The sequence below is a fragment of the Marmota monax genome, unplaced genomic scaffold, assembly GCF_021218885.2.
Source record: "Marmota monax isolate L192 unplaced genomic scaffold, Marmota_monax_Labrador192_F-V1.1 WCK01_AAM20220418_F8-fsc00018, whole genome shotgun sequence".
Classification (NCBI taxonomy): Eukaryota; Metazoa; Chordata; class Mammalia; order Rodentia; family Sciuridae; genus Marmota; species Marmota monax.
In genome coordinates, this window is record NW_026692201.1 from 11716262 (window position 1) to 11736014 (window position 19753).

Here is a 19753-nt window from a genome sequence, read left to right on the forward strand (position 1 = left end):
AGGGTCATATCCACATTGCACTGAGATACTTGGCTCTTGTATCTGAATTTGGAAAGAGGTTAGACGTGTGTCTAAGCACATTATACTTTGCCCTTTATTGTCATCTCCTTCAAAGGAAATTTTCAAAGTATAAGAAATTTACTGAGTTATCAAAAAAAAGTGTGTTAAAATTAGCCTGAAAGTAAAATTTAAAATAACAATAGTTTTAAAGTTCATTTATTCAAAATAGTAATTAAATTCATAATTAAACTTCTACTCCCAATTGTTAAAATGAATTTAAACAAATAACAGTTTTCATGTACTATGGAAAGTATGTGTTTTCAATTCAAAATGGATAAGCTATACTGAGTTGGTTTTATACACCAATGATAACATTGAAATGGAAGTAAGATTGGGTTTAGTTTTATGTTTTACAACTCTGTCACTCTAGTTAAGATGACTAGATAAAATAAATGCACTTATTTTATTTTTCTACAATTTGATGATCTGTGTTTATTGTTTTGCAATGACTGAATCTAGAATTAAAGAACCTATAAAACATGAAATAGTTGTAAAATCATGTTAAAATAGTTAAGAATAAATTTGTAAACTTCAATTTTTTTCTTTATAAAACAGAAAGGAGCTAGCTTATAATGTGCTTAAAACATTGTTTATCTCTGTGTTTTCCTTGCCAGATGTTTTCTAGGCATATGTTTAAAGTAATATAAACACTATCATAGTTGCTGCCTAATTTTTTATCTAGGACTCGCTTCTAAAATTATACAGTTGTCACTGAATAAAGGATTGTTCCATTATTATTAAATTGTGTTGGTTAAAGCATTGAAAATAACTGTAGGCTTTTTTTTTCAGTTTACTCCTTTTAATTTTTAAATTTTTATATATTCTTTGGGTTTTATGTATGGAATCTGTGATGCCTCATTGAGTAAACTATTGATTCCATCATTATATTTTATAACTAAATTTCATCTAGGAAATGCAAACCATAAAAGTTACAAAAATAATCTCACCCATCCTTATGAATGTTTCAATACACATTAACATGTTTATTTACTTAAAAATTGCATATGCAGAAAATACCAACCTAATTCATTGTAGGTTTACTTAGCACATCTACTTTTATTGCTGTAGTAGGTTGAATGGACCCCCCACCGCCCACTCCACCCCACCCCACCCCCATTCACAAAGTATACCCATCTCCAAATGTTGGAAACTGTGAATGTTCTTATTAGAAAAATGTTTGTTTCAGATATAATTAAGGATGTTGAGATGGGATGTTCCAAAATTATACAGATGAACCTTATATCCTATAAGAAGCACCCTTCTGAGGCAGTAAAAGATATTGACAAAAGAGAAGGTGATGTGAAACTAGAGGTATAGTTTGCAGTCATGTGTTGGCTTCAAGGCAGTAGAGCCAAGGAATGCCAGTAGCCACCATGAACTGGAAGAATAAAGAAAGTCTCTATAGAGCCTACAAAGGGAACATGGCCTCTTTGACACCTCAATTTCAGAAACTCTGGTCTCAAAACTGGGAAAATAAATTTATTTTAAACCACCCCAGTGGTACAACAGTCTTCCTTTAACAGCAGATTTGCTTTCTTGGTTTCAATTACCTCAGTCAAATGCAGATAAAAAATATTAAATGGAATATTTTAGAAATAATTCACAAATTTTAAATTGCATGCAGTTCTGAAGTCTCATGAACCTTGTGCCACATTGCTCCATCCAGGCTGGGAAGTGAATCATTCATTTTTCCATTGTGTATCCATGCTATATATGCTACCTACCCATTAGTCACTCAGTAACTACTGATTATCAAATCAACTGATTCAGTGTCACAGTACTCTGTGTTCAAGTAACCCTTATTTTACTTAATAATGTCCCCGATATAAGAGTGGTGATTCTGGCAATTCAAATATGCCAAAGAGAAGTTGTAAAGGGCAGCCTCAGAAAACTAATAAATCAGTAGATGTCAAAAGGTTTAGGGGATGATATAAGTCAAGGAATGTGACTAACATGAACATAATTTGTACAACTCAAGAGAATATACTACCTTTCCCTCTCACTTTCTTTCCCATCTCTTCAGTCTCTGTCTCTCTCTTGCACCTTATAAGATCCCAAGAAATGATCTTACTTTTCATATATTAACCTGTTGGTCACAGGTTTTATATATATATATATATATATATATATATATATATTTTTTTTTTTTTTTTTTTTCTGTCCTCAACATTGCTGGGAATGCAATGGAAGGATGAGTCACAGTCAAGAATGAGTTCCCAGTCTAGGTGGAGAAACAATTCCAGTCATATTGTATGTGATAAAGAAACTCAAACCCCTTTGGACATAGAAACTATTGCTTCCCTTAACCTCTGTCCTATTCTTCTTTTATATTCACATAAACATGATTTACTTGGAAAGCAATAGTGGAGATCCTGTGATCTTACAGAGAACAGAACCCTTTCCCAGTCATGCTAATCTTAGTTAACTGCCACAGAAAACATTCCTAACAGTTACACAAGTTGAACTTTGGAAAGCAAGAAATCAGTGTGGTTTATAGCAGATATGGGTAGGATGTGAGATAAGTGTGAAAGGACTGAGAGATTCTGCAGAACTGAAAGGAAAAGAAAAGCTCATTCTAGACAAATGTAAACAGGAGCTTCGAAGGGAGAATGAACAGAGCATATACAACCTGGCATAAAGGAGGCTATGCTGCCTCTCCGGAGAAGAAGCATGGATGTGAAGGGTCATTTAAACTAGGCACAGGTTTCATGTACTGAAATTAAAGAATATTTTAAAGGACTCATTTTTATTGGTTTTCTCATTCTCAGAATAAGAATAAAATTTTAAATGGCTAACAAATACAAGAGAAAATGTTCAACATTCCTAGCAATCAAGAAAATGCAGATCAAAACTACATTGATATTTCATATTATCCCAGTTCAAATGGCAATCATCAAGAATACAATTATCAATAAATTCTAGCAAGGATGTGGGGGAAAGGTACACTCATACATTGTTGGTGGGACTGCAAATTAATACAATCATTTTGAAAGCAGTATGAAGATTCTTCAGAAGACTGGGAATGGAACCAACACATGACTCAGTTATCCCACTCTTTGGTATTTATCTCAAAGAACTGAAATCAGTGTACTACAGTGATACAAGCACATTAAAGTTTATAGCAGTGTAATTCACAATACTCAGGTGACAGAACTAGCCCATCTGCCTGTCAAAAATGAACTGATTAAGAAACAGTGGTGTATAGGAGAATAAAGAGAAGGGAGGTAGAAAAGAATAGGAAAGACAGTGGAATGAATCAGACATAACTTTCCTATGCACAACATATATGAATATACCACAGTGAATCTCACAGCATATACAACCACACGAATGGGATCATAATCAGAATAAGTTATACTCCAAGTATGTATAATATATCAAAACTTACTCTACTGACATGTACTTCTAAAAGGAACAAATAAAAAACCAACTGATTGTTTAAAAAAAGAAGAAGAAAATATGGTATATATACACAACACACTTTTACTCAGTCATAAAGAAGAATGAAATAATAGGATGTGCAGGTAAAGGAATGGAATTGGAGACTGTCATACTAAGTAAAATAAACCAGACTCTGAAAGTCAGGGGTCAAATGTTTTCTCTTGTATGTGAAAGCTAGAGCAAAATGAGGAGAAAACATGTTAGAGTCTGTAAACAAGTCAAGATGGCGCCTGGCATTTTGCCAGAGGGAGTGGTTTGTGAAGTAATGCCAGGGAGCCATTAAGTGTGGAGATTCCTTATTGGTTGACTGCTGTATCTAGTTTATGTTAATTAGATAAGCTGTGTGGAATGTATATATACCCCTCTGGTCCTACAATAAACAGCTCCCACTCCTGCTGTATCAATCTACACAAGTTCCTCCTCACCCCCCGGTTATTTTGCTGCAGCCGGACTGTGGCAAAAACAAATGAATGAGCAAGCAAAAAAAAAAAAAAAAAGCAAGAGAAATCCATGAAAAATAGAAGGGATATTAGGGGAATAGAGGAAGGGGATTAAGAGTTCTAGTAAACTTCTATTTATTAAAGGGGTGGGAGGAGAAACGGGAAAAGTGAGAAACTTCAAAATAAAATTGACCAAATTGACCAACATATGACTATAACACAGTGAATTTTGCCTTTAGGTATAACTATGAAACACCAGTTTTAAAAAAATAAGTAAATAGAAGGATGACCAATAGAGTACAGGAAGGCAGCAAGGCAGGGAGAAGAGGAAGGAAACAGGAAATATTGGGAACTAAATGGAAAAAATTATATTCCATACAGGTATGATTATGTCAAAATGAATCCCACTATTATGTATAACTAGTTTAAAAATTTTTAAAAAAGAATAAAACTAAGATGAGTCAGTAGTTTAATCTTAACCTTCCACCAGTTTCACAAGGGTCAAGGAATACCAGTCACTGGGTGATACAAAAAGAGATGAAAAAAAAAAAATCACACTCTGAAAACTTGAGGTACTTCAGACTATGCTAAACTCTCCAATCTATCGCTCTATAAATTCCTAAAAAACTTAAAATATGACAAAAGTGTTTGAATAGTCTGGCTAAAGAATACCAGATTAAGGGTTTATCATGCCTTAAGAACTTAACATGGATCTGATATTTCAGTGGTTTCTTGACAATCATATAAATAAGACTTAGTATAAAGCTCCTGTGTTTACATAGGCAAAGATATGGAATGTTCAAATGTTTCTGAAAAAATCCTTACTCCCTTACTCTCCAGACAATCTTATTTTAGCTTTGTTCTTAGCAGCTGAGCACTTGCCCAATTCCTTCCAAGGCATTGATACACTAAGGTCTGAAAGAAAAGGGGCTCAGAGGGCTTCAGTCTCAGGTAGGTTTCACAAAATCCTCTGGACAACATTTCAAGCTGCCTCACAGACCATTGGCTAAAATGTACCTTGGTTTTTATTCCTCACTTTTGTTATTGAGAACTGTATTGTTTGTTCTTTTTCAAGAGCTTCTAGTAAACTTTCAAAACAATCAACAGATCCTTCCTCATTTAAATTTATTTCTAGGGAAGCAGAAAATTGAATAGATATGGGATATCCAATGTTATTAGTTCTAGCATTTGAATAACTGCTTTGAATAAATGTAATTTTCCTTAAAAATAATATCCCTGAGAATATGCTACCTATGTACGTTTTATTTGATTTTGAAATATATTCCTAAATGTATTAATCAAGATTTTTTTAAAATGGACTATTCATGTAATCTTGAAAAAGAGACAATGCAATAAATCATAAAATGTTGTTAAAAAGTTCCAGCCCTTATATTATTAATCCTGGACCTAAGGCTAAAGAAGCCTGGTCTATCCTCAAGCCTGTCTTCTTGGAGTCTGCCAGGTGCTCTGTACTGAGTATGTCCTTGCTCTGACCCTGCTCACACTCTAAAGCCAGCACTAAGTAGATGGTGTACCTATCATGCCTGAGGCTTCTTACAATCACCTTTGTGGTTTCCAGCTATTAGTTACTATCAATGGCTAAATTTTGGGCATTGTTAGCTGAAAGAGTTACTGAGCAAAAAAGTACTTTATTCTATGGCAACAAAAGTAGAAAGATGAAGATCAAACTAAAGGCCCCTTTCTTTCTGCCAAGGAATCCAAATAATAATTCAAAAAAATCCTTAACACTCTGATCAAATAGTCAGTGTTATCCTTTTATTTATTTATTTCTTCAGTTGGGAAATATCTATGATCATTCTTGTCTTTATAACACTCTCCTAGATGGAAAAAAAAATGATATGGGTCCTTTGGTTAACAAGAAAAATCCGCATAAAATAAGTATGGCTTAATTTATTCATTAATCTAGTCATACAGCAATGTTTATGATCTGCTATGTATCAAACACTTATTGTAGCAGTGGAGACTTCAGTAGTTAATAAACTAGATTAAAAAAAAAATCCCAGCCATTGGGGGGGGGGAGTATGTATTCAACCTGAACAGAAATAAATAAACTACATTAAGCATTATGTGCAGACATTAAAAGATAAATATTAATATCATAATATAAGGGAAGGGAGTAATGAAAGGTAAAGAATGGTGTGAAATTTTTAGCCATGAAGAAGAGCAGGTGTTTTTTTCATCAAAATATGAAGGATGTAAAGAAGTAGCAGGCAGAAACCTGCCAGAGAATTCCACAAAGCAAAGGATTTGAGTGCTCAGAAGGGCCTGAGGCAGGGGAATGCCTGGAACTTGTGTTTGTGTTTATTTTACAGAAAAGGAAGGGCCACCTAGCAATAGGAGGAAATGAAGTCAAAGAGTAAGGGAGAAAGGTGCAAATAATAGTCCACCTTACATCTACTGGAGGAGTAGATGAAAGATGGAGAGGCCTTGAGGCAGAAAATTCATGTAATCTTACAGCCTTGTAAAAATATCACATTGGCAGCTCTGTTGGAAAAGACTGAATAGATGCAAAGGCATAGCAAGGTCAGTTGTGTAGTACTAAAAGTGTAGGAGAATGGAGTCTTAGACTAGGGTATGGGCAGAGATGACGGCAGGAAAGGATTATATTTTGGATTTATTTTGAAGATAGACCTAAGAGGATCTGGAGAGGACTGAATGTGCAGTAGACCTTAATGAGTTTGGCATTGAGATCCTGACATGGTGAGAACTTTTAAGAGAAGACTGAAGCAGTATAAGAGGCTGTATATTTTTAAAATGTGTGTGTGATGTGGATGAAGGCAATCAAGGGATTTTCCATTCCCTGCTTCATTCTTTCCCAAAGTATCTACATGGTCCAGAAACTACAATAGTAATCTGGTAAGCATTTAAAATATATAAAATTTTCTTCATGTTATTACATATAAATTTATACTACATGCATAAAAACGTGAAAAATTCTGTAGCTTTTGCAATTAAAAAATATAATATTTAAAACTCTTTGAAAGGGAAAGGTAGAATTTAATGCATTAGAATAAGAACAAGTTTTTTTTTTTTCCCCAGAGAAACTGAATTGACTTCAAATAAAACGGATGAAATGGGACAATTAGATGTGGACTTCCTTCAATTAGTTGAAGACCCATAAGTTCAAAAGCTGAGATTTCCCACTAAAGTAGACACTTTGGTTCAAGACTATAATTTAGAAGTCCTGCCTGAGTTTCCAGCTTCTCTGTCGTACAGATCTCAGACTCATCAGCCCTCACAATCAGTGCATCCACACACACATATATTAGGTTCTGTTTCTCGGAAGAACTAGAGAAATCTCAGAAGCTCTCCTTTTGCCTTTATAACCTTTTCCATTTGTATTCCTTTATAACTATTAATAATACCATCTTTATTATTTTTTTTAAACTTTAATGCTTTTCATACTTGATTTTAACTTTAAGTAGGTTTAATTTTGGGCCCTTCTCCTAGTATTCTAGAGGTAAAGAACACAAAGTCTAATCATCAACGATGTACTATCATGAAATTTCTACAAATATTTAATAAATATTTAATTTACATCTCTGAGGGCAATCTTTCTACATTATAACATATGTTTCATAAAGTTGAATTGAATACACACACACACAAAGATTATTACTTATTTTTCTTTCAGGTTTAAATATTTGACTAAATTGGAATGACCATTCTTTACTATTTTAAACATAAAATTATTATATTTCGGCTGTAGGTTCTTGAAAGCTTTTTAAATCTCTCATATAATAAAAATAACAACAACCTGACATAGACTGTGAATATCTAATAGTATTAGATAATGACCGACATTATCTAATACTATTAGAAACGTTGTAGAAAATACAGTCTAATCTGGTGGTCAGGTATTGAAATGTGAGAGAGGAGGGCAATATTCAACCACATCTAGGAAACAGGACCACTTAAACTTGGTAGTTCCTGTAAAAACAAATCATTAAAATTAAAAGGGAAAGATCAGGTCAGTAGAGATGATGCACATGAAGATCTTGGACAAGCATGAAAAATGTGTTTATGAACTTGAGGAAAGACTAAACATTACAGTGAAGGTAGGATTTTAAGAGTCACAATGTGTAACTCTGCACCTAAGAATATACACTTTAATAATACTGAGATGTGCACCAAATTTATTTGGCAGCAATCAGATTTCTAAAATCTCAAAGGATATTTTATAAACTGACACGGAAAGCATGCCAAGGTGTAGAATATCTATGAAGATATATAGAATATACCATGAAGCAACAGAGGTGATACATCTGTTAATTCCATTTGGCTTTGCTGGCTGTTGCATTGACCTATCATGCACTTCCCATTTCTGTTCTAAAGGAGTACCCTCAATGTTATTCATGTATTCACACCTCAGTGTGAATATAGTTCATGATCTTCATGAAAGCTGAAATAAACCTCATGCTTCAGCAGAGGGTCTTTTTTTTTTCCTTATTGGTGTATTATTGTTGTACATAATGGTGGGATTTGTTGTTACATATTAACACATGCTCATAATAATATAATTTAGCAAATATCTCTCAGTGGAGAATCTTGACTCACTTTCTGCTTCAGGGGTGGCCGGAGGAAGCTAAGCCTGTTCCATCAGAATGGTCTCAGGACTTTTGCTTTGAATTCAAGAGAACACATGCAATCTTTGCCCTCTTATGGACTGGGTAAGGATTCATACAACCTCAGTAGCTGTTGTCAGATATATCATAGCCACAAGGAAAACCTTTTAAGATAAAGATAAACTTTAGAGTACAGAACACAGCACAGAAAAAAATAGGAGAAAGTAAAACAAAAATAAGACTTTAATCAACATCATGGAGGTATCCATTCTTAATTCTTCAAGTCAACTAAATCTCTATTTAACCAAGATCAAAGTTTCTGATATTTGCAACTCAAAAATCATGTCACAATACATAACAACTCTTTTTGAATGTATGTATTTCTAGATACTTATATATCCTACTAAATTTATGATGACTTCAAGCTGTACAAAGAGGGACTTTAGCTAATTTACTTAAAAATAAGATATAATCTTTTTACTTCAGTTTTATACCTTGAGGGACTATAATAGATTATGTAATTACATATATGTTCAGAGATATATAGGTCAAGACACATACAGATCTTCATAGTATAAAGACACTATTTTTTCCTCCTGTGATTGTTTCATTCTCAAGCCTAAAGAGAAAGATGTGGAATATACAGTCTTCCAAATTACCTACTGGTATTACAATCTTGTTGTTCAACAAATTTTATCTTGTTAAAAGATAACAAGGTATCTTTTAACAGGTACACAAAACAAGGATTTAAATTATAATTTCCTTTTCCTACAGTTCAATATCACTGATACATATCAATAAAGAAGTTTTATTTTGTAAAAAAGAAAAAAAAAAAAAGAAAAGTAAACACTCATTTGATTACTGTATTAATGTTTTAGAAAACTAACAAGGCCAACTCTTCAGGGGTAATGATTTCTTCCCTATTACACTGAGGATCTACTCATATTTTTTTCTTTTTTTGATATTGTAGCAATAAACTTGTGTTTTTTATGTATTAAGTTTTAATAGTTAAGACTACATAAGATATATTATGAACAAGAGTATACTTGATAAAATAATTAGCAAAATTTATCAATGCACAATGGGAAAAATAAGCATTTCTGTACAAAAAAAGGGAAATTTGTAACAAATGTAAGACAAACAAGAATAAGGATGCACAGTTCTATTTCAGACCCCAAGAAAATAAAGTACTAACATCAAAATGCAGAGCAACTCTTATTCATTAGAAAATAATAGGGTAAGACATCATTCCTTTTCAAAATGCATGAGTTGTAGAATAATTGAACATAGTCGGCCGTGCAGAATTAAATTCCACAAGAAAATGAGAATGAGAGCTAAAAGAAATCTGCAGCATAGTTAAGGGGAAAAAAAAACATAAACAAAAGTAATAATTTTTATAGAAGTAACAATGAATATTTCAAAAGTTAGAGAAAAATATCTAATCACTGTGTCCTGTCTGTAGCTGTACAGAATATACCTTGTTTTATTACTGGCTTTTTATCTGCTAACATACAAACAACTGCAGCATCAGATCTTTACTAGTGCTAGCCAGCATTCTATTATCTTTTTTAATGTGTAGATTATTAGTGTTCTTAGGTGTATTTCCTCAATGGCCAAACTTGTGCTTTAAATTATTAAAAATTTATTTAAAAATTTACAAAAAACTGTTTAAAAATTATGAAACAGTGGTATACTCAATTACAATTATCTCCATTTATTTGCATATCATAGAGTTCACAAGAAGTCTTTCTTTTTTTGTTTTTGTTTGTGTTTTTGTTTTCTGGCACGGGGATTGAACCAGGGGTACTTAACCAGTGAGCCACATTCCCAGCCTTATTATTTATTTTTGCGACAATGTCTCACTAAATTGCTTACAGGTTTGCTAAATTGCTGAGGCTGGCTTTGAACTCACAATCCTCATGCCTCAGACTCCGAGCTGCTGGGATTGCAGGCATGTGCCATCATGGCTGGCTAAGAAGTCTTTTATACACTATTGTATCTGGGTGGTGACCTCTACCATCATGAAGCATTGTGATCAAATTCATACACACAATTTTGTATATTAGAAAATTACTAACATTTTAATATTATAATTATATGGAGACTAGTATACTTTTTATAGTTTCATATTTTAATACAGCTGTGACTGCCAGAAAGATTTTACCTTTTTAACAATAGCCATCCTAAAAGATGTGAGATAATATTTCATTGTGGTCTTAATTTTTACTTCCTTAATGATTAGTGATGCTGAGCACTTTTTCATATGCCTGTTGACCATTTTCTTGTCTTCTTTGTAGGAGATTCTATACAAATCCTTTGCTTACTTTTTTTAACTGTTTTTTTTTTTTTTAAGTTGATTGATTGATTGATTGTTACTGCATTGGGAGAATCCTATTTATATTTTGGATATTGTCCATAGTTTGGACATGAGATGTCCCTCAAAAGCTCATGTGTTAACACAGGAATGTTCAGACATAAAATCACTAGACTGAGAGTTGTCATCTCATTGGTAGATTACACCATGTGATGAATTAATAATTTTAATGTACTACCCTGTGGTAACTGCAGGTAAGTGGGTCATGACTACAGGAAGTAGGTCACTGGGGAGGTGTCCTTGGGGATTATACATGTTCCTAGGTCTCTCCTGTTTGTCTTTTTATGTCTTGGTCTCTCTTTTTTCTGCATCGTGGCTGCCATGAGCTGATCAAGTTTCTTACTTGTTTGCTTCCAGACCCTTCCATCATGACGTTCTGCCTCACCTCAGGACCAGAACAATGGAGTCCATCAATCATGAAATCTCTAAAAGCATAAGCACACAGTGAGCTTTTCTTCCTTTATGTTGTTCTTCCCAGGTACACAGAGCTGACTAACACAGATGTCAACCTTGTATCAGATATATGGTTCATAAATATTTTGTCCTAATCAGTAGCCTTTTCATTTTGTTGACTGTTTTCTTTGCTATGTAGAAGTTGTTTAGCTTGATAAAATCCTACTTGTTTATTTTTGTTTTCACTGCCTGAGATTTTTATTGCAATACCCCAAAAAATCATTGTCAATGTCAATTAGCTTTTGCTCATTTTATTTCCAGGAGTTTTATGGTTTTAGAATTTATACTTAAATCTTTATTTAAAATTGATTTTTTGCATATGGTGTAGGATAAGTGTCTAGGGAACCCTTGCACATTGTTGATGGGTATGCAAACTGGTGCAGCCATATGCAATAGTATAGATTTTCCTCAATAAATTAAAGGTAACACTATTATACCCAAGGATCCTCCTCTGGGCATATAAAATTTAAACTTAATAAGATCACTTTCAAAAACACATAGAAATATCTGTACTATCATTATTAACAATAGCCACCATATGGATACTACTTAAGTGACCATACACAGATAAATAGGGAAGTAACTTATAGAACGTGCAAACATATGGCATATATTACAATGTAATGTAATATTATTCAGCCTTAAAAAATGGATCCTGCCACTTGCATCAACACAAATGAATCTAATTTGAAAAATCTGAATTGAAAAAGAGTAGAACAGTGATTATTGGGTATGAGTGTGGAGTTGAGAAATGGGGAGATATGTCACAGAGTATAAAATTGCACTTATGTAAGAAGAATAAATCTAAAGTTCTAACATACAGTCTGAGGATAATAGTCAATAATATTGAATAGTGTACTGAAAAATTGCTATGAGGATAGAATATACATATTCTTTTTATATTCCAACAAGTAGTAATGATATAAGGTAAAGAATGCTAATTTGATAATAAAATGATTTCATCATTTATATATATATATATATATATATATATATATATATATATATATATGAAACATAGTTAGGTGTAAACAACATAGAACATAAAAGATTTTAACTTTTACATATGTCTGAAAGATTCCATTTTCTCCATACATAATTCTCGTTGTTATAAAAGTTAATCCAGTATTAATAGTTACTACTTTTTATGGAAACTGAAACTCAGTCCCTTGCCTGATATAAAAAAAAAAAGACCAACTAACTAAAAATTTCCCTCAAGCAAGAGATAAGAATAAAAAAAATAGTTGTTTTCTTTTTTTTAATTTGAGGTGATATAAACAACTAAATTGTGGTTAATTTTAACTATAGACACTGTATATTGACAAGATCTACACTGTGTCATTTTCAGACTGATTTTGGTTTCATTTAATAATATTTTCTTGTTCTGGCCCTATTCTAAATGTCATAATAATTTTTTCAATTTGATAAATAAATGACATTTCTCAAGATGTAAAACTAATAAAACCATAGAAGTAAAGAACATTGAGAAAATTTAATTGGGAATAAGCTTCATTTAGTATACCTTATAGTTAGTAAATTATATTTTATATAGATTATTTTATTTTTAGCAATCAATTTTCTAACATAAATGACTTGATTTCTTAAAGAACACAGAATAAGTTTTGGAAAATGAAATAAAAGATAAATAAAAATTGTATTTGTGCTGCTTAGAAGCAGCCACTGATATAGCTTTATGGAAGAATGTTATTTACTGAAATTTAAACTTACTATGATCACTTTCAAAAAATGAAGATCAGATATTCAAGTGAAAGTTGTTAATGTCAAACTTGCAAACCTAGCATTTCACATGAAAATACTTCTCCTTTCTCTCTCTCTCTCTCTCTCTCTCTCTCTCTCTCTCTCTCTTTTGCTCTCTCTCTTTCTTGCAAATCTTTGTTTTTGAAGGCATAGTTATTAGGCCAAGGTCTGATGAATATACTAGCACAGGAATAATTGATCTTGCAAAGTCAATAGACAAATTTTGAAGAAAATTCTAAAAGAAAGTTTCCAAAAATTATTTGAATTTTACCAATATAATTAGATTCAATATATGAGTTCCAAAGGTGACTTCATTCAGAGGTACAGTTATTTACTATGCTGTTTTAAAAATATGAATCTCAGTGTGGAGCAAGGGCAGGCCCAGTCGGCCCAGCCAATACCCATGGAGCCTGCACTGGGTCTGAGCTGCATCTTTGAACACACTGCACAACACCATCCCCCTATCACTCCATCGCTGAAAGCAGCTGCCTCCATCTTGGGACACCATCTTCACCATCTTTAGTTGTGGCAATTCCCAGCTTGGAATACTAGCTGGCTAGTATAGTGTCCCCAACCATGCAGGGACACTATAAGTCTAAAGCATAAAAAACAGTAATGCTGCATATCCTCAGTGCTAGAAGGAAAGACACATGAACAACATGAACAAACAAGGGAAAAAGGTTCCTCAAACAAATCAAGATACTACATTATTAGAATCCATGGTTAGCACAACAGAAGAAATGACACAGGAGTTCAGGATGCACATAATTAAAATGTTCTGTGAATTAAAGGAAGAGAACAAATACAGGCAACAAAAGATCATTTCGATAAAGAGCTACATAAGCAAATACAGGAAGCCAATGATTACTTCAATAATGAGATGAAGGGTCTGAAAAACAAACAAACAGAAATCTTTGAAATGAAAAAAAAAACAATAAACCAAATTAAAAGCTCAATAGAAAGCACCACCAACAGATTAGACCACTTGGAAGATAAAACATCAGACAATGAAAGCATATTTTATAATCTCAAAAAGAATGTAGATCACACAGTGAAGATAGTAAGAAAATCATGAGCAGAACATTCACAAAATATGGGATAACATAAAAAGACCAAATTTAAGAGTTATTGGGATAGAGGAAGGCATAGAGTTCCAACCAAAGGAATGACCAATCTAGTCAATGAAATAATATCAGAAAAAAATTTCCAAACATGATGAATGAATTGGAAAACCAAATACAAGAGGCTTACAAGACACCAAATGCACAAAATCACAACAGATTCACACCAAGGCACATTATAATGAAAAAGCCTAGCATACAGAATAAGGAGAGAATCTTAAAAGCCATGAGAGAAAGGAATCAGATTACATATAGGGGAAAACAATTAGGATATCTGCAGATTTTTCAGCCCAGACCCTGAAAGCTAGAAGATAGTGGAACAACATATACCAAGCTTTGGAAATAAAATGGATGCAAATCAAGAATCTTATATCCAACAAAATTAAGGTTTAGATTTGATGATGAAATGAAAACCTTCCATGATAAACAAAAAGTAAAAGAATTTACAGCTTAGAAAGCTGGCACTACAGAACATCCTCAGCAAAATATACTATGAGAAGGAAATGAAAAACAACAATGAAAATCAGCAGAGGAAGGTATTATACTAAAGGAAAAACTAATCAAAGGATGAACCAAGTTAGTTAAAAACCGAAAGTAAACAAGAATGGCTGGATAAAAATCATGTTTCAATAATAACCCTGAATGTTAATGGTCTAAACTTACCAATCAAAAGAGATAGACTGGCAGATTGGATTTAAAAATATAACCAACAACAGGCTGCCTCCAAGAGACTAATCTCATAGGAAAAGACATCCATAGGAAATGTTGGGAAATATCATACCACTCACATGGACTGTGGAAGCAAGCAGGGATTTCCATCCTCATATCAGATAAAGTAGACTTCAAACCAAAATTAATCAAAAGGGATAAAGAGGGACATTTCATACTGCTGGAGGGAACCATACATCAACAAGACATAACAATTATAAATATATATGTCCCAAACAATGGAGCATCTACAGTCATAAAACAAAAACTTGTCAAGTTCAAGAGTCAAATAGATCACAACACAATAATTCTGAGTGACTTTACACACCTCTGTCACCACTGGATAGAACTTCCAAACAAAAGCTGATAGATTAGCTATAACCTAAAGATACTATTAGCTATTATCTAATCTAAAGACACTATAGAATTCAATAAAACAATCAATAATAGACTTAACTGACATGCATACAATATTTCATCCATCAACAAGTGACCACACTTTATCATCAGGAACACTTCTCTAAAATAGACCATATATTATGCCACAAAGCAATTCTTAGCAAATACAAAAAATTAGATACTACCCTGCATTCTATAAGATCATAATGGAATGAAATTAGAAATCAATGATAAAATAAAAAATAAAAACTACTTCAACACCTGGAGACTAAATAATATGCTATTGAATGAGCAATGGGTTGCAAAAGACATTAAAGAACAGATTTAAAAAAATTCTTAGAGATAAATTAGAACACTGATACAACATTTCAAAATCTCTGGGACTCTACGAAGGCAGTACTAAGAGGAAAACTCATTGCATGGAATTCATTCCTTAAAAGAAGAAAAAGTCAACAAATAAATGAACTAACATTACATCTCAAAGCCCTAGAAAAAAATTTTAAGAGCCAAAAGCAGTAGAAGACAGGAATTATTTAAAATTAGAGCTGAAATCCATGAAATTGAAACAAAAGAAACAATTGAAAAAATTGACAAAACAAAAAAGTTGGTTCTTTAAAAAAATAATAAAGTGGATAAACCTATAGCCATGCTAACAAAAAAAAGGAGAAAGCCCCTAAATGTTACACAAAATTACATATAAGAGGTTGTGAGGGGAAAGGGGGGGGGGGAACAAGGGAGAGAATTGAACAACAGCAGATGAGGTAGAGAGGGAAGATGGGAGGGGAGGGGAGGGGGGATAGTAGGGGATAGGAAAGGTAGCAGAATACAACAGTCACTAATATGGCATTATGTAAAAATGTGAATGTGTAACCGATGTGATTCTGCAATTTGTATTTGGGGTAAAAATGGGAGTTCATAACCCACTTGAATCAAATGTATGAAAGATGATATGTCATGAGCTTTGTGATGTTTTGAACAACCAATAAAAAAAAAAGGAGAAAGCAAACTCAAATTACTAACATCCACAATGAAAAAGGAAACATCACAACAGACAATACAGAAATATAGAAGATAATTAGAAACTATTCTGAAAATTTGTACTCTAATAAAATAGAAAAATACTGAAAGCATTGACAAATTTCTAGAGTCATATGATTTGCCCATACTGAATTAGGATGATATACACAATTTAAATAGATCAAGTTCAAGCAAGGATATAAGAAGACACCATCAGAAGCCTACCAACCAAGAACAGTTCAGGACCAGATGGATACACAGCTGAGTTCTATATGACCTTTAAAGAAAAACTAAAACCAATACTCCTCAAATTATTTCATGAAATAGAAAAAGAGGGAACACTTTCAAACTCATTCTATTAGGCCAATATCACCCTGATTCCAAAACCAGGCAAAGATATATATATCTAAGAAATAAAACTTCAGACCAAGATCTCTAATGAACATGGATGCAAAAATTCTCAATTTAAATTATAATTGTAAAAATTAAAATTTTAAATGAGTATTTGAGGAAATAAAAACTTTTTTATTTTTAAACCTGAATATATACCTAATACTGGTCTCATAGTTGCTATAGCAGTATTCTATCATAGATAGTTACATTTCTGGATGTTTACTTTATCATTTTTCCTTTTTTGATATTTTTATCATCCTCATATTATTTTTATGTTTTATCTCAATGTTTTCATTTTCCAATTTTTCTCATTCTTTAATGATGATGTGCCATTTTTATTTTTTTTTTGTATTATTTAATTTTTTTATCTATTTCTTTTTATTCAGAAGTCTTAATCAACATCATTCTGTCTGGCACAGCATACTGGGTCCAAGACACAAAAAAGTAAATATGCTTTGCCCATTTTGGTTGAAGTATATATTATTGAAATCATTAAATTAAAAAATGGCCTTTAATTTGTAACATAAGAACTTTACCTGCTGAAGTTGGCTCTTCTTCATCTGATGCTATGTTAACAGGAAAAGAGGTGAAGTTGGGGCAGGTAGAGGATTGAGGTAAGGGAAAAAAGGGGAAGAGAGAAAAAGAGATTGAACATAAATATGTTTCACATATTCAAAAATAATCCCCTGACTTATAATTTTTTGCATACATTATAAATCATTCATTATTTAAGGACAGATTCCTGAGTATCTATATCAAATTAAAATGTATACACACTTATTCTTTAATATACATATTTATTAGAAAAGACCACTGTGTTGTCTGAAATTTATTTTCATTTTTCTTTGAAAACAAGACTGATGTCAGTTAATATACATATATAATCATAAACAATGTTGTTTAAAATATACATTGTATGTGATACCCCCAACCATCAATTTTTTGGTTTTGAGAGAGAGAGAGAATTTTTTTAATATTTATTTTTCAGTTTTTGGTGGACACAACATCTTTATTTTATTTTTATGTGATGCTGAGGATCGAAACCAGCACCCTGCGCATGCCAGGCGAGTGCATTACCACTTGAGCCACTTTCCCAGCCCATCATTAATTTTTTTATTAGCAAAGAGGAATTAAAAGACATTGTCAATGGTCAAAAAATTAGGTATTATCTGAGAGAGAGTCAAAATCACTTTGGTTTTTGTTAAATATGCAGATTCTAGCACACATACTCTTCTTTTCTCTTTCTCCTCTGTATCCTCTTTTGTTCTTCTTCCCAACCCTCCCCCACCAAAAAAAAAAAAAAACTCACACACACAGGACATACTTTAAGATTCAGTGAGGATGATTCCATGATAAGGACACAGGAACATTACATTTTAAAGTTTGACCCCAGGTGGTTTTCACTTATGTGTTCTGCAGCACCCCCACACACAGATAAATATGGATATTAGAAAAGCAGAGGACACAATGTGAGTATACAATTTATCCTAGAGTAGTGTTTCACAGCCCTTGTGTTGACAGAATGCCAAATTCTGTTGTCTACCTCAAACTAATTAAGTCTGAATCTCTTTAAATGGTACCAATTTGTAACCAAGATTGAGACATTACTAGATAATATCAACATAAGGTAAAATTAACTAACTCATTAAATAGTGAATCATTTGGGTTCCAGTTTTCAAACTAGAGATGTTTGAGAGCAGCAGGACTCCAAGGGCAATAACCTTCCACTGCATGTACGTGTGAGATGGTGCAAGGCAATTGCTAGAGTGAAAAACACAGTTTAACTTTGCAGTTTTGCCTAAAATCCACCTATTCACCTTTCCACTTCCACCCATCCTCCAGGAGGAAGGCTTTCTGCTCTGTACTCAAGCACAGTTTCCCGGAATATTACTGCTGAATTACATGATATGAGCCAGTCCTATTTCACTTGATTCATGAAGTTTTAAAATAAAAATCGGTTAGCTGACTTGCTTACAAAGGAACTTTGTTCCCAGCTTATTTGTTAATCAAGGCACCCCTGTGCAGCCAGGGAGCGGTCTCCAGTCTTTTCCATTAAGGTTACATCTGCACAGAGCACACACTACACAAGCTTACTTTGTGTCCTGACAGTATTTTCCTCTCACACTGTTTGGCCTGTCTCCTTGGCACATAAAGAAATGAAGAGAGCAAACACAGTTGGCATACATGGTGTGGAGAACATAAATATTTAAAAAGCTCTTTGCTGCTTTATCGTGTCCAAAATATATCATAACATGTTCAAAGAGGAAAGTCATTGGTAGCTTCCAGGAATTCCCTTTTAGGAAAATACCAAAGAGGCTTGCAGAAGTGCTGAAATAGATGGGTCATTATAAAAGTCTGGAGATTCAAAATGGAAAAAAATTAATAAACTTACAGTTACAATTGATCACTGTAATATTTAAACTCATGTATTGCACAAAGCAACCAATGACCAACGGGACACAAATTGATACAGGAAGTTACAAAGTTTGAGTGACCAAAAACTTTGTCAACAGTCAAAATGAATTCGAGATTATGTCAGTTTGACTTTAAAATCAAACTCTTACCATTTTGCCTAACTCACCAAAACAGTGCTGATTCTGTGAATGCTTAAACAGGGAAATCTAAATGACAAAGAGTTTATTAGGATTTGGGTACTGCTATTTGCAAGTGTTGCTTCAGGATGGAAACTGGCCAAATCCCTGATAATGTTAGGTTTTTTTTTGTTGTTGTTATGTTGTGTTTTTAAATTTTTTTAGTTGTAGATGGACACAATACATTTATTATTATTATTTTTAATGTAGTGCTGAGTATCAGTGCCTTACACATGCAAGGCAAGCGCTCTACCACTGAGCTACAACCATAGCCCCTGATAATGTTAGTTTGATAAACACATACAGCAAAAAAGAAAGAGAAAATAAGCAAAAGAACAAAAATCTGATGGAGGGCTTGAGGAAAGAACTCTCTTCAAGTAATAAAGATATTTGGAAACTCCTCCAGATTTCT

The 19753-nt window shown here is 33.0% G+C and overlaps 1 protein-coding gene across 2 annotated transcripts in view; it reads right to left on the bottom strand.

The window, feature by feature from the left end:
* Positions 1-19753, bottom strand: part of Edil3 (EGF like repeats and discoidin domains 3) — a 398880-nt gene that overhangs the window by 230969 nt on the left and 148158 nt on the right. Inside the window, exon 3 of one of the 2 annotated variants that reach the window (XM_046428193.2) lies at positions 17287-17316. The exons of the other annotated variant lie outside the window; for it this stretch is intronic. Within the exon in view, the coding sequence (XP_046284149.1) occupies positions 17287-17316 (30 nt within the window). The remainder of the gene's footprint in view (positions 1-17286; positions 17317-19753) is intronic. 2 annotated transcript variants of the gene reach the window in all.